This window comes from Heloderma suspectum, chromosome 2 (assembly GCF_057233095.1).
Source record: "Heloderma suspectum isolate Gila_16-S chromosome 2, 16-S_ref, whole genome shotgun sequence".
Taxonomy (NCBI): Eukaryota; Metazoa; Chordata; class Lepidosauria; order Squamata; family Helodermatidae; genus Heloderma; species Heloderma suspectum.
The window spans coordinates 124,412,590-124,425,332 of NC_139459.1; the positions used below are offsets into that span (position 1 = coordinate 124,412,590).

Consider the following 12,743-nt stretch of genomic DNA (forward strand, 5'->3'; position numbering starts at 1 on the left):
TTCCAGCATGTCCTATTAACAAAAAAGCAGTTTATTTGCAAAAGCAACTGCTACCAGATGCTGTGGTCCTGCCAACTAAGAACCAAGCAGTTAACTTGGAACAGGCCCCAGCTTCCATTTTGAAATCTTCATGGACTTATAGAATCATAGGGTTGGAAGGGGCCTACCAGGCCATCAAGTCCAACCCCCTGCTCAATGCAGGAAGCCTGATTCCCAAGCGGTCTCTCATCCAAGTACTAACCAGGGCTGACCCTGCTTAGTTTCCTTGATCAGGCGCATCCAGCCTTTTGACTTTCATAAGCCAGTATCATTGGCTCTACATTTCTGTATGTTAATAAAATCTATTCTTTTTGGAAGTGCAAATTTTACTAAAGGGGTAGTGAGATGAACACTCATACTGTGAATTTGCTCTCAGCTGCAGTAGGGAGACTGGTTAGCTAAATATGCTGTTTTCTTAGGCAAGGGTAGACCAGCCGTGAAAAGCAATTTTATCTAGTCTTGTCAAGGTCTGAACTGGCAGGGCTGTCATAGTCCCCAACATTTGAGCCATGAAAGCAAAAACGTCCCGGGCCTATATTATGTCCTTCCATGTGCGTAAGTTGCCTTTCACAAAAACCCAGGTGGGTGCGCTGAGTTGTTGGTGAGCAGTCTGTGACTTAGAGCAGTCTAAGCAACCTGGTGCTCTCCAGATATTTTTGGACTAGTTTCCAGAATCCCTAATCACTGGCTATGCTGGCTGCAGCTTACAGGAAGTCTAGCCCAAAACATCTAGAGGGCACCAGGTTTCCTACACCTGGCTTAGGAAGTTCTGGCTTAACCACTGGGTTCTTGCAATTCCTGTAGTAAAACCTTGGTAGCCTCAATTCATAGATTAGCTGAAGGTGACACTGAGATGCCTGAACTCTTTAGAAGGCAACTTTCCATGTTCCCTATACCTAAGAAATACTGCTACAGAATTAGACCAATGGTGGATCTAGCCCAACCTATACCGAGGGCAGCAGCTCTCCAGGGTTTCAGACAGGAATCTTTCCCAGCTTTACCAAGAGATGCCAGCAATGGAATCTCCTGCATGTGAAGTATGTGCTATATAGCAGGGTCCCCAACCTCTGGGCCGCGGACTGGTACTGGTCCGTGGCCTGTTAGCAACTGGGCTGCAGTAGGGGTGCAAAACCCCCATACCTTGGGTCTGCGGGGGGGGGGGGAGAGGCGATGTCCCTCCCCCTGCCCCGGAATCCTTGCCAGCCCTGGCTGGCTCTGCTCCACGGTGAGTCCGCAGAGCTGCCGGCTGGCTCCAGCCACTGGCGGACTTCCGGCTGCTGGGATGCAAATGGCATCCACATAGCGGACGCCATTTGCATCCCTGTTCTTCAAGTAAGAGGCTACGTAAATCTTTACGTAGCCGATTACTGCAAAAAATAGGGACGCAAGTCTGCCAGCGAAACCATCCCCCCCGGGTCTGTGGAAAAATTGTCTTCCACGAGACCGGTCCCAGGTGCCAAAAAGGCTCGGGACCACTGTGCTATAGAACACTGAGCTATAGCCTTTCCCTGTGGTCTCTTAATGTGGCTGTTGTACGTGCGTGCTTGCACATGACTGTAAACAAAGGTAATGAACTTGTTTGACTTTATCAGATGCTGGCAGCGAGGGAGTCCTGTTGGACAAGTAGAAACATGATAAGATCATTATGCGAGAAGCAAACACTAAGCATTCTTCAAGCTTCCTTTATCAAGCAGAGCTCCAGCTTCCTCTTTGTCTCCCCAAACCTCAACAAGACCTGTATGGAAAGCTTCTAGGTATGACGGTGATTCTTTCTCCTAAGTGTCAGGTGCATGCTGTTGCTCTGCATTTGTCCTGTCCCAAAAGTTAAAAGGAATACAGATTGCAAAACAAATAGAATTATATGTCAATGATACAGTGCTTTATATTACAGTGACTGAATCGGCAAAACAACCTAAGCAAATCATCTCATGACAGGGAAATAGATATAAAGTTAAGGAAGCTTATGACTTGCCTATTTTTTCTTAGGAAAGAACTTAAATGCAGAAATTGAGTTGAACCATTTACATTGGGCAAAAAGGAGTAAGATATTAGTGATGAGTCAAAGTTGTAACCCTTTCATAAAACCATTACACGATCAAAGTAATATTGTGAATTATTAAACCTCTGAGGTAGGACCAACAGTATTGTCAGTCTTAACGACGTGTAGTTTTTCTTGCAAAATATTCCAATATGCATGCAAGAGAACCCATTCCAGGAATGGCCAAAAAAAATGCAAAACATCCTAACTTCCAGTATGAATTGAAAAGATCTAAGTTTTAAGTATCGCTGTTTGGCATTACAGTCCTTTTTCTCAGTAGGTTCAGATACTGAAAGCGAGTCTGGCTAGGAGAAAAGTGTTTAATTTAAGGGTGCAGAACTTCAGGCCCAGGGACCAAATTTGGCCCTCTGGGGATCCCCAGGCACCACACCCCTTTCCTCTAGTCCTACCTTCTTTCCTCTCCCCACCAATTGTTTGGTGGTTTTCTGGCTTTTGTGCAGCTTTTTCCCTATTTGAAAAGGAAATGTCTCTCCCAGGGCTCACTTACTGGCAGTAAGACCTTTTAAGCTAAAATATGCTGGCATTTCAGCCCTGCCCTGTTTGCCTTCTCTGCCCCACCCCGGAATGTGGCCCCCCAAGAGCTTCTCCACAAAGGAATTTGGCCCTCAGGCAGAAATGGGTTCAACTCTCCTGAATTAGGGGGAGGAGTTGTAGATAGGTGAGCTGTAGGTGGAGAAGGGTTCTGTACTCTTCACCTTCACGCCTCTTATTACTCAAACTGGGCACCCTACTTCCTACTTGACTATATCAAATCTTTAAATTCATGGATCTGCTTCCATCACATCTCCTGTGGCCCTTGGAGTTCATGTGAAAAACCTATTTTCCTCAGGCTTTTGTCATAATCACGTTAGGCTCAATTTTGAAACCAATGAATAGGTGAGCCAGCATGTTTATGAATGATTTTCTGGCATAACGACACCCCACAAATTAAAGAAGGCATGGCTAAACATTTATTGTGTTCAGTTTCTTGGAAGAAAAAACAACGTGCCTGTTACACTTTTACTATTGCCTTCCCCGTATTTTCTCCTTTAAGCAGTCCCATGAATGCTGCTGGCATGTTTTCAAATCCTTTAGTGATATGTTCATGACACTTAATTTTCCCCTGTACAAAAAGAATAAATGGATTTTAAAATAGTTTTAAAACACTTAAAATCCCTGTTCCTGAATATATTCCAGAATAAAAACTAACTAAAACAAGTAGTACATTTTCGGAGCATTTGTTGTTCATGTGTCTTATACTTCAGAAAATCTATTTCATTGCCACTAGTACAGGCCAAACGCACACACTTCTTTATAGCAAAGGGATTTGGTTCCAATTCAGTCAGTTCTTGAAGTGTATGCAGCCTTCGTGTAAGCACAGGTAGTAGCCCTAGAAAGGGATGGATGTGGTAAGGAACTGGATTAGCCCCCTACTGCCTAGAACTTTTTTTTTAAATAGTTGCTACTCAGTGTGTGTGGAACAGTGGCCTGATTAACACACAATGCTAACCCACGGTATGCGTTACTGAATTCTGGATTGTCGTGCTGTGTGAACCCAGCTACACTAACAAACGATGCTTTGTTAACTACAAACAAACCAGAAAGAGAACTCATAGTTTGTTCTTGGGTTGGGAACTATGGGTTGTTTAAACCATGGGTTGTCACTGACCGGGTTCACACAAGCAGGAGAGAAAGGACATGTTGCCTGCAACATGCCTGCCACTTCTGCTTTTCCTTAGCAACCCATGGTTGGCTGTATTATAGGTTGTTTAGAGTGTCATCCAAATCTGGAGGGCTGGGATGTTTAGGGGCTAAACAACCCAGCGGTTAACCCATGGCTGGTTGTTGGGTTAACTGCTGGATTGTTTATCCCCTAAACGACCCAGTGTTCTGGGATTGGATGACACTCTAAACAACCCATAATGGAGCTGATTGTGGATTGCTAAGGAAAAGCAGAAGTGGCAGGCATGCTGCAGGCAACATGTCCTCTCTCCCTTGCTCGTCGTGTTGTGCAAACTGATCCATTGTGTGTGAACCCAGGACTGTGGCTTGTTCATGGGTTGTTTCACCAGGGTACAGAGGTGGCAGGCAAGAACAGTTAAAAACCCAGCTGAACTATATGCCAGTACTACAGCGCTGCAAGGCATTTTGGATACAGGGAAGGAGCGGGCAAAGGAGGAGATAAACAAGTAACCCAGGGGTTGAGAAAACAAAACATGGGTTAAATAAATCATGGGTTAGTATTATCTGCAACCTAGGGCACTAGGTTGGCTAGTTGTGGGGAAGGTATGACTTGTAGCTTGACAGCCCCGTCCTTCTATTTTGGCAAAGTGGGATAAAAAATCATTTACACAAAACAATCTTTTCCATTTAAAATTCCCTGTATGACAAGTTACACCATTCTAAGGTATCCAATTGAAACATGAGGGTTCCAGCATATAAATAATTTGAGGGTCTTGGCCAATAGGGACATGTATTTATACTGTCAAAGATGCCTGTTGGCCATCTCATCTCATGTGTGTAGCTATTAAGCATAGAAACGTAAGCAGCACCCACACACAGTCTATGTCTCAAAGCCAAATGCAGCAACCAAACCACACTTAATTGTACTTTCTATACTGTGGTTGATAGTTTGACCTTCTCCAAAACTTGGGAGAACACCTGCTCAGGTGTGTGTATGTGTGTACACATGTATGTATGTGTACATAATATAAAAACAAGCAGTGAGTGAGACCTCACCCACTTGCATGTCAAATGACAGCACAGCCAACCAACTCACCTCTTCAACCCATTTCAACAGTGCTTTCAGCCCCTCTTCTTTCCTGCTATCCCACCGTGAGACTATGAATCCTTCCATGCACAGTTGTTTGAAGATCATCGGCACCTGGATGTAAGGTCCTGCAAGACACATGAGAGAAGGAATTGTTGAAATTCATCCTCAAATGCCAGGTTTGCGCCTTCTCAGTGGTGGCCCCCCCACCTGTGGAACGATATCCCTGACGAGGCCCACTTGGTGGCAACACTGTTGTCTTTTCAGCGCCAAGTTAAGACCTTCCTCTTCTCTCAGGCATTTGGCAGCACATTACAAGTTTTTAATTGGTCTTGGATCTGTCTTTGTTTATGACTGTTCAAAGTTGTTGTTAGTTATATGTTGTCTTTGTGTATATTGTCTCTGTGTTTTATGTAAATGGCTTTTAAACTTTGTATATTATAATGTTTTCATTTCTGTAAACTGCCCAGAGAGCTTCAGCTATGGGGCAGTACAGATATGTAATAAATAATAACAATAATAATAATAATAATAATAATAATAATAATAATAATAATGGGACTACTCATGGAAAATAGTGATGGCTGGGGGAGATGGCAGTTGTAGTCCAACACATGTAGAAGGCACCAGGTTGGAGAAGGCTGGCATAGACGGTAACCTTCAAATAGTTAAAGCCAGCTGGCTTAAGTTATTTACAGATAACAGAGACCGCTTGTGTGAGCCTTTCATCCTACCACAGCTAACTAGAAAGCAGATAATCTACTAGTTAAAATAAAGTCTGTAATTAAAACTCTCTGTACAAGAGAAAGACCTAGTGGCAAGGGTGTGGGGTTTGGTCTGGAAGAACCTGGTTCAAATCCCTGCTCAGTCACACCCCATGGACCTTAAGATTAAAAAAAAGAAACTCAACAGAAGGGCTTTTACTTTGCTTGCTGCTAGGGTCGCCAGGTCTTTGAACAAAGGTGGTCCCTATCTTTTCAAAGAGCCTGAGGCCCAAGGAGAGAGTGCAGTTACTAAGGACCAAACTAGTCCAGATGAATGTGCACTTTGTTTTGGAAACAGCAACTCTGGGGAAGCCTGAGCAACCTGGAGGGAGGGAAAGTGTGTGTGTGTGTATGCGAATGCGAACGCAAAGCTCCCTTTATGCCATAGTCCCAACAAAAAACACTTCTTCAAAGGTGCTATTTGCTTTTCAAGGAAAGCTCCCATTGGCACTGCTGGAGGGTTTCCCTTGACATGCAAATAGCACCTTTTGGGGGCAGGGGGAGGCAATTTTTGTTGGGAGGTGACACAGGGAGAAGGAGAGAGAGGGTGGGGGTTAAAACTCCCCACTCCATGCCTCCTCCAGCCCAAGGCTGCTCAGTTTTCCCCAGGGCTGTTATTCCCATAATAAAAAAGTGCAAATTAGTTAATTGCATTCACACAATTAAAACATCCAGACTAGTTTGTCCCCAATCTCCCTCCCTCACTGCTTGTTTACAGCAACCAGGAATGAGCCTAGTTTTACCCTGCAGCAGGCTGGAGAAGTTGGGAGATGTAACCTGTGGCGCAGCAAGGCTGGTGGCTGAGCAGCTGTATCCTCTCTTGGTCTGTTGGAAGCTTCAACAGGACAGACGCCATCGCTGAGTGGAGACCTGGCAACTATTGTTCCAGAATGCTCCATTCATGCAGAGATCACAGATCTTTCATGAGGGATATACTGCTGCTGTGTAGCTCTTGATAGCGGTCATTTAGATTTCCTCCCTACATTATCTCAAGGGCTCAGAGCAGATCTCTTTTTTGTTTTCACACACACACCATTTTTTACCCCCACAACAACCCTGTGAAGTAGGCCAGGCTGAGACACAGTCTCTTGCCTAATTCTCCCCAAGCAAACTACACGGCTGGAGAGGTGTTTTTAACCTAGTTTTCCAGGCTTGATTCTCTTCCCATTACAGCAAAGGAGTAAGTGCCAATCTCATCTTTTTTAAAAAAAAATCTGATTGCTTTGAGACCATGGTAAACAAAATTAGCTACACCTTGATATACTATGCAAAAAGAACAGTGAGCCAACTTGCACCCACAGCTCCACTGACTTCATAGAAGGTAGGGAGTGTTTAGTTACTGGGAGGCAGCGGCAGTTAATAAAAGTCTTAAGTGTGTCACGAAGGATGGCCCTGAGGGAAAGAAAGGGAATTGGTCGGTATTGCTTAACCTTGCCTCAGCTGGGGAATTTCAAAAGCTAAACCAGTTTTCAAAGGGGAAGCAAGCATTTTCTAGTTCACTACTGACCTCTAGTGATGTACAAAGGTTCTGCTTCACTAAATTTAAATTACACATGATCAGAAATCTTGCCACACACCACCCAAAGGGTTACAACGAGCGCATTCTGCTTCAGTACAAAGGCTCGTTTCTGATACCTGAATGTTCGAAGCATACAGTTAATCCCTGTTTAAAATGCAGGCTGCAACAGCTGCTTTTTGGGCCCACCTTCAGGTTGCTTCCCCACTAATAGGGAAATTGCCATCCTTTGTTCACTCGTTATGGAGAACCCAAACAATACTGTTGAAACATTCCATTCTGGAGTTTCCTGTGGTATCTTCCCATGTTTTTACAGACTTCATCTATTGTAATTTCTTTTTTGTAATACAATTGCAATGCCAACATTTCCAGCGTGGGCAGGCAAAGTGCTGCTGAGGATTTTTAAGAACTATTGTGCTTTTAATTAAAAGCTTCCTCTTGCAGCTTCTGCTTTATTGCTTTCTGTTAATTACGGATTACGGATGAATAGTCCATTAACTGCCACTTAGTGTCACTTCCACTTCCCATAGACAGGGTGGTTAACTACTGATTTCCCTATTATCTGTTATTCTCATATTTACTGTGAAAAATAAAGTGCTGTTTAACTATAAAAGAAATAAGAAAAATACTGAGAGGAAACAAAGTGTCTCACTCAGGGGCATAGGTACTGACTTTAAGGTGCAATTAAATATGGATGGGTGAGCAGCAGGCTGCTCACCTCAAACGTCAAATCACTTGAGAAGTGGGGGGTTGGTTCAATGAGGCTGCTTGAGGGGGCCCAATCCCCACCAGCCAATTCCTTTCTTCTGCCTTCTTGCCCATCTTCCATAGCCAGCGCTAGGACTGCCTTTAAAAACAAACACACTAGAAGGCCCTGTCATAGCGATGCTACATCCATTATAAGGAGCACCCTGGTTTAAGAAAAAGGTGACTGGAGTTGCTGCTCCACGTTGTCAAACGCCGGCCAAGTGAGACTGGGATGACCTGAAGGGAAGGGACGTAGCCGGCACTTCTCTGTACAGTGAGATGCATGGATATCCATGGCCTCTCTCTGCACAGAGCAAATTTTAAAAAATGGGCTGGGATGATTCAGGAGGAGGGGGTGGGCCATGGGAGAGGCAACGAGGCCCACAGAAGTTCCTTCATGGGCTGGATTGGACACCTCCGCTGACTGAAGGTTCCCCACCCTGAACTAGACATTGCAAAAGTGAAGAGATAACTCCACACCAGAGAAAGCCAGGTGTGTCTGTGTACATGTGAGGGAGAGAGGGAGGGAGAGAGGGAGATGAGTGCCATCTTTAATGGCAGGCCTGTGTTCTTTTAATATGGTGTTCCCACCCTCTGAGATTATGTATATAGCATTATGTGGCTAACTGATCAAATGAGAGCCATGCCTTACTCCTTTCCCAGCAGAATATAATTAGCACATTTTTGAAAATTATGATTTAAAGCATTCAACCTTTTACATTGAGGCTGGAATTCTATGCACACTTCTAGGGAGTAAAACCAAATCAGTGGTACTTATCCATGCATAAGATTGCACTATTAACGTTGATGAACCTTCAACAGAGGTGTAATACACCTTATCCCACCTAATATTGAAGGTACACTGACTCTTCCTTTTTTACTATGGAACTCTGCATTGCTTACAAAGAAAGAGCCTATAATGCCTTGTTGTAATAGGTTCTTTCCCCTTCATGGATCACTGCCTTGTTGTGGCGAAGGGGCTTGTGTAACTCAGTGAAGCCATAAGCTATGCCGTGCAGGGCCACCCAAGATGGACAGGTCATGGTGGAGAGTTCTGACAAAATGTGGTCCACTGGAGAAGGAAATGGCAACCCACTCCAGTATTCTTGCCAAGAAAACCCCATGGAATGTATCACAAGGCTAAAAGAGATGACGCCGGATGTACAGTATATCGGAAGGTGTCCAATATACTACTGGGGAAGAGCAGAGGGAATTTCCAAGTAGCGCCAGAAAGAGTGAAGCGGCTGGGCCAAAGCCGAAAGGACACTCAGCTGTGGATGTGTCTGGTGGTGAAAAGAAAGTCCGATGCTGTAAAGAACAATATTGTTTAAGAACCTGGAATGTAAGATCAATGAATCAAGGTAAGCTGGAGGTGGTCAAACATGAGATGGCAAGATTGAACATCGACATCTTGGGAATCAGCAAACTGAAATGGACAAGCATGGGCGAATTTAATTCAGGTGACCATTATATCCACTACTGTGGGCAAGAATCCCTTAGAATTATTTATTTATTTATTTATTGCATTTATATCCCGCCTTTTTTCCTCTTGCAAGGAACCCAAGGTGGCTTACATTATCCTTCTCCTCTCCATTGTATCCTCACAACAACAACCCTGTGAGGTAGGTTGGGCTGAGAGTCTGTGACGGGCCCAAAGTCACCCAGTGAGCTTCCATGGCTGAGTGGGGACTAGAACCTGGATCTCCCAGCTCCCAGTCCAACACTCTTGTCACTGCACCACACTGGCTGGAGTGTCCATAGTCCATGGAGAAATGGAGGAGCACTCATAGTCAACAAAAGGGTGGGAAAAGCAGTACCGGGGTACAATCTTAAAAACGATAGAATGATCTCAGTACGAATCCAAGGCAAACCATTCAACATCACAGTAATTCAAGTCTATGCCCCAACCACTGAGGCCGAAGAAGCTGAGGTTGATCGGTTCTATGAAGACCTACAACACCTTCTGGAACTAACACCAAAAAAAGATGTCCTCTTCATCATAGAGGATTGGAATGTTAAACTAGGAAGTCAAGAAATCATCGGGATAACAGGCAAGCATGGCCTTGGTGTACAAAATGAAGCAGGACAAAGGCTAATAGCGTTTTGCCAAGAGAACACGCTGATCATAGCAAACACTCTTTTCCAACAGCACAAGAGACGACTCTACACATGGACATCACCAGATGGTCAATATCGAAATCAGATTGATTATGTACTTTGCAGCCAAAGATGGAGAAGCTCTATATAGTCAGTAAAAACAAGACCTGGAGCTGACTGTGGCTCAGATCATGAGCTTCTTGTTGCAAAGTTTTGGCTTAAATTGAAGAACGTAGGGAAAACCACTAAACCATTCCGGTATGACCTAAATCATATCCCTGAGGAATATACAGTGGACGTGAGGAATAGATTTAAGGGATTAGACCTGATAGACAGAGTGCCTGAGGAACTATGGACGCAGGTCCATAACATTGTTCAGGAGGCAGCAACTCAATCCATCCCAAAGAAAAAGAAATGCAAGAAAGCAAAGTGGCTGTCTGATGAGGCTTTTACAAGTAACTGAGGAAAGAAGGGAAGCAAAAAGCAAGGGAGAAAGGGGAAGATATTTCCAACTGAATGCAGAGTTCCAGAGAATAGCAAGGAGAGACAAGAAGGCCTTCTTAAATGAACAATGCAAAGAAATCGAGGAAAACAACAGAATGGGAAAGAGATCTTTTCAAGAAAATCGGAGATATAAAGGGAACATTTTGTGCAAAGACGGGCATGATAAAGGACAAAGAAGGCAGGGACCTAACAGAAGCAGAGGAGATTAAGAAGAGGTGGCAAGAATACACAGAAGAACTATACAGGAAAGATCTGAATGTCCCTGATAGCCATGATAGTGCGGTCATTGAACTTGAGCTGGACATCCTCAAGAGTGAAGTCAAGTGGGCCTTAGGAAGCATTAGTAACAACAAAGCTAGCGGAGATGACAGTATTCCAGCTGAGCTATTTAAAATCCTAAAAGATGATGCTGTTAAAGTGCTGCACTCAATATGCCAACAAATTTGGAACACTCAACAGTGGCCACAAGACTGGAAAAGGTCAGTTTACATTCCAATTCCAAAGAAGGGCAATGCCAAAGAGTGTTCAAACTACCGCACAATTACGCTCATTTCACATACCAGCAAGGTTATGCTCAAAATCCTACAAGCTAGGCTTCAGCAGTATGTGAACCAAGAACTACGGGTTTCGAAGAGGCAGAGGAAGTAGAGATCAAATCGCCAACATTCGCTGCATCATGGAGAAAGCAAGAGAATTCCAGAAAAATGTCTCTTTCTGCTTCATTGACTATGCTAAAGCCTTTGATTGTGTGGATCACAACAAACTGTGGCAAATTCTGAAAGAGATGGGAGTACCAGACCACCTTACCTGTCTCCTGAGAAACCTGTACGAGGGTCAAGAAGCAACAGTAAGAACCAGACATGGAACAACCGATTGGTTCAAAATTGGGAAAGGAGTACGACAAGGCTGCATATTGTTGCCCTGCTTATTTAACTTATATGCAGAGTACATCATGAGAAATGCCGGGCTGGATGAATCACAGGTCAGAATTAAGATTGCCGGGAGAATTATCAACAACCTCCGATATGCAGACGATACCACCCTAATGGCAGAAAGCAAAGAGGATCTAAAGAGCCTCTTGTTGAGAGTGAAAGTGGAGAGTGCAAAAGCTGGTTTGAAACTCAATATTAAAAAACGAAGATCATGGCATCTGGCCCCATCCCTTCCTGGCATATAGAAGGGGAAGAAATGGAAGCAGTGACAGATTTTATTTTCTTGGGCTCCAAGATCACCACAGACGGTGACTGTAGTCATGAAATTAAAAGCTCCTTGGGAGGAAAGCTATGGCAAACCTTGACAGCATAATAAGAAGCAGAGACATCACCTTGCCAACAAAGGTCCGTATAATCAAAGCTATGGTTTTCCCAGTAGCAACGTATGGCTGTGAGAGCTGGACTATATGGAAGGCTGAGCGCCGAAGAATTGATGCTTTTGAACTGTGGTGCTGGAGAAGACTCTCACGAGTCCCTTGGACTGGAAGGAGGTCAAATCAGTCAATCCTAAAGGAAATCAACCCCGAGTGCTCACTGGAAGGACAGATACTGAAGCTGAAGCTCAAATATTTTGGCCACCAAATGTGAAGAGAAAACTCCCTGGAAAAGACCCTGATGCTGGGAAGGATTGAAGGCAAAAGGAGAAGGGGACGGCAGAGGATGAGATGGCTAGATAGCATCACGGATGCAATTAATATGAACTTGAGCACCCTCCGGGAGAGAGCGGAGGACAGGTAGGCCTGGTGTGCTATGGTCCATGGGGTCATGAAGAGTCGGACACGATTTAACGACTGAACAACAACAACATTTCAAGGCTCCAAATACATAATTTCATCAAAGTAACAGTTTTATCTTGGAAGTTACATAAGCAAGTATTTTTCCTTTGAGTTCTTGGGGTTAGATTTGGATTTCTTAGACTAGACCAATTGAAATGAATGGGACAAGTTGGTCATGAGTAATTTAAGTCCCAATTATTTCAGAGGGTTTACTCTAAACAGAATAAACCTGGCTGTAACCCCTGGAAATTATTTCATCATGAAATGAAAACATATAAAACACCACAAAACATAAGCTTTACTGTTATCAGTTTTCTCTTCTTCCAATAGCTATAAAGTAATAGACAACAAAAAGGGTTATACCTTTTGCGGACACTGTGTCATTGTACAATGAGATTGCGCCACACACAGCAATTCTCCCAAATGTCTTCATTTGCTCCAGAACAACACTGCTAAACGCTCCTCCCACCTGTGCAGACAAGAGCATGTTTTAGGAAGGC

General features: G+C 43.9%; 1 protein-coding gene across 9 annotated transcripts in view; it reads right to left on the reverse strand.

Moving 5' to 3' along the window:
• Positions 1 to 2,615: 2,615 nt before the first annotated feature.
• The window catches only part of PTGR1 (prostaglandin reductase 1), a 55,101-nt gene continuing 44,973 nt past the window's right edge, over positions 2,616 to 12,743 (reverse strand). For 6 of the 9 annotated variants that reach the window (XM_084834667.1, XM_084834668.1, XM_084834671.1 and 3 more), the window contains 3 exons: positions 12,607 to 12,712; positions 4,857 to 4,975; positions 2,616 to 3,200 (listed from right to left, as the gene is read on the reverse strand). In XM_084834667.1, coding sequence (XP_084690793.1) covers positions 3,090 to 3,200; positions 4,857 to 4,975; positions 12,607 to 12,712 — 336 coding nt within the window. In that variant the 3' untranslated portion in view covers positions 2,616 to 3,089. Of the gene's footprint in view, positions 3,201 to 4,699; positions 4,976 to 12,606; positions 12,713 to 12,743 lie in introns of those variants that run through there. The other 3 variants (XM_084834663.1, XM_084834664.1, XM_084834669.1) reach the window with 1 other exon arrangement.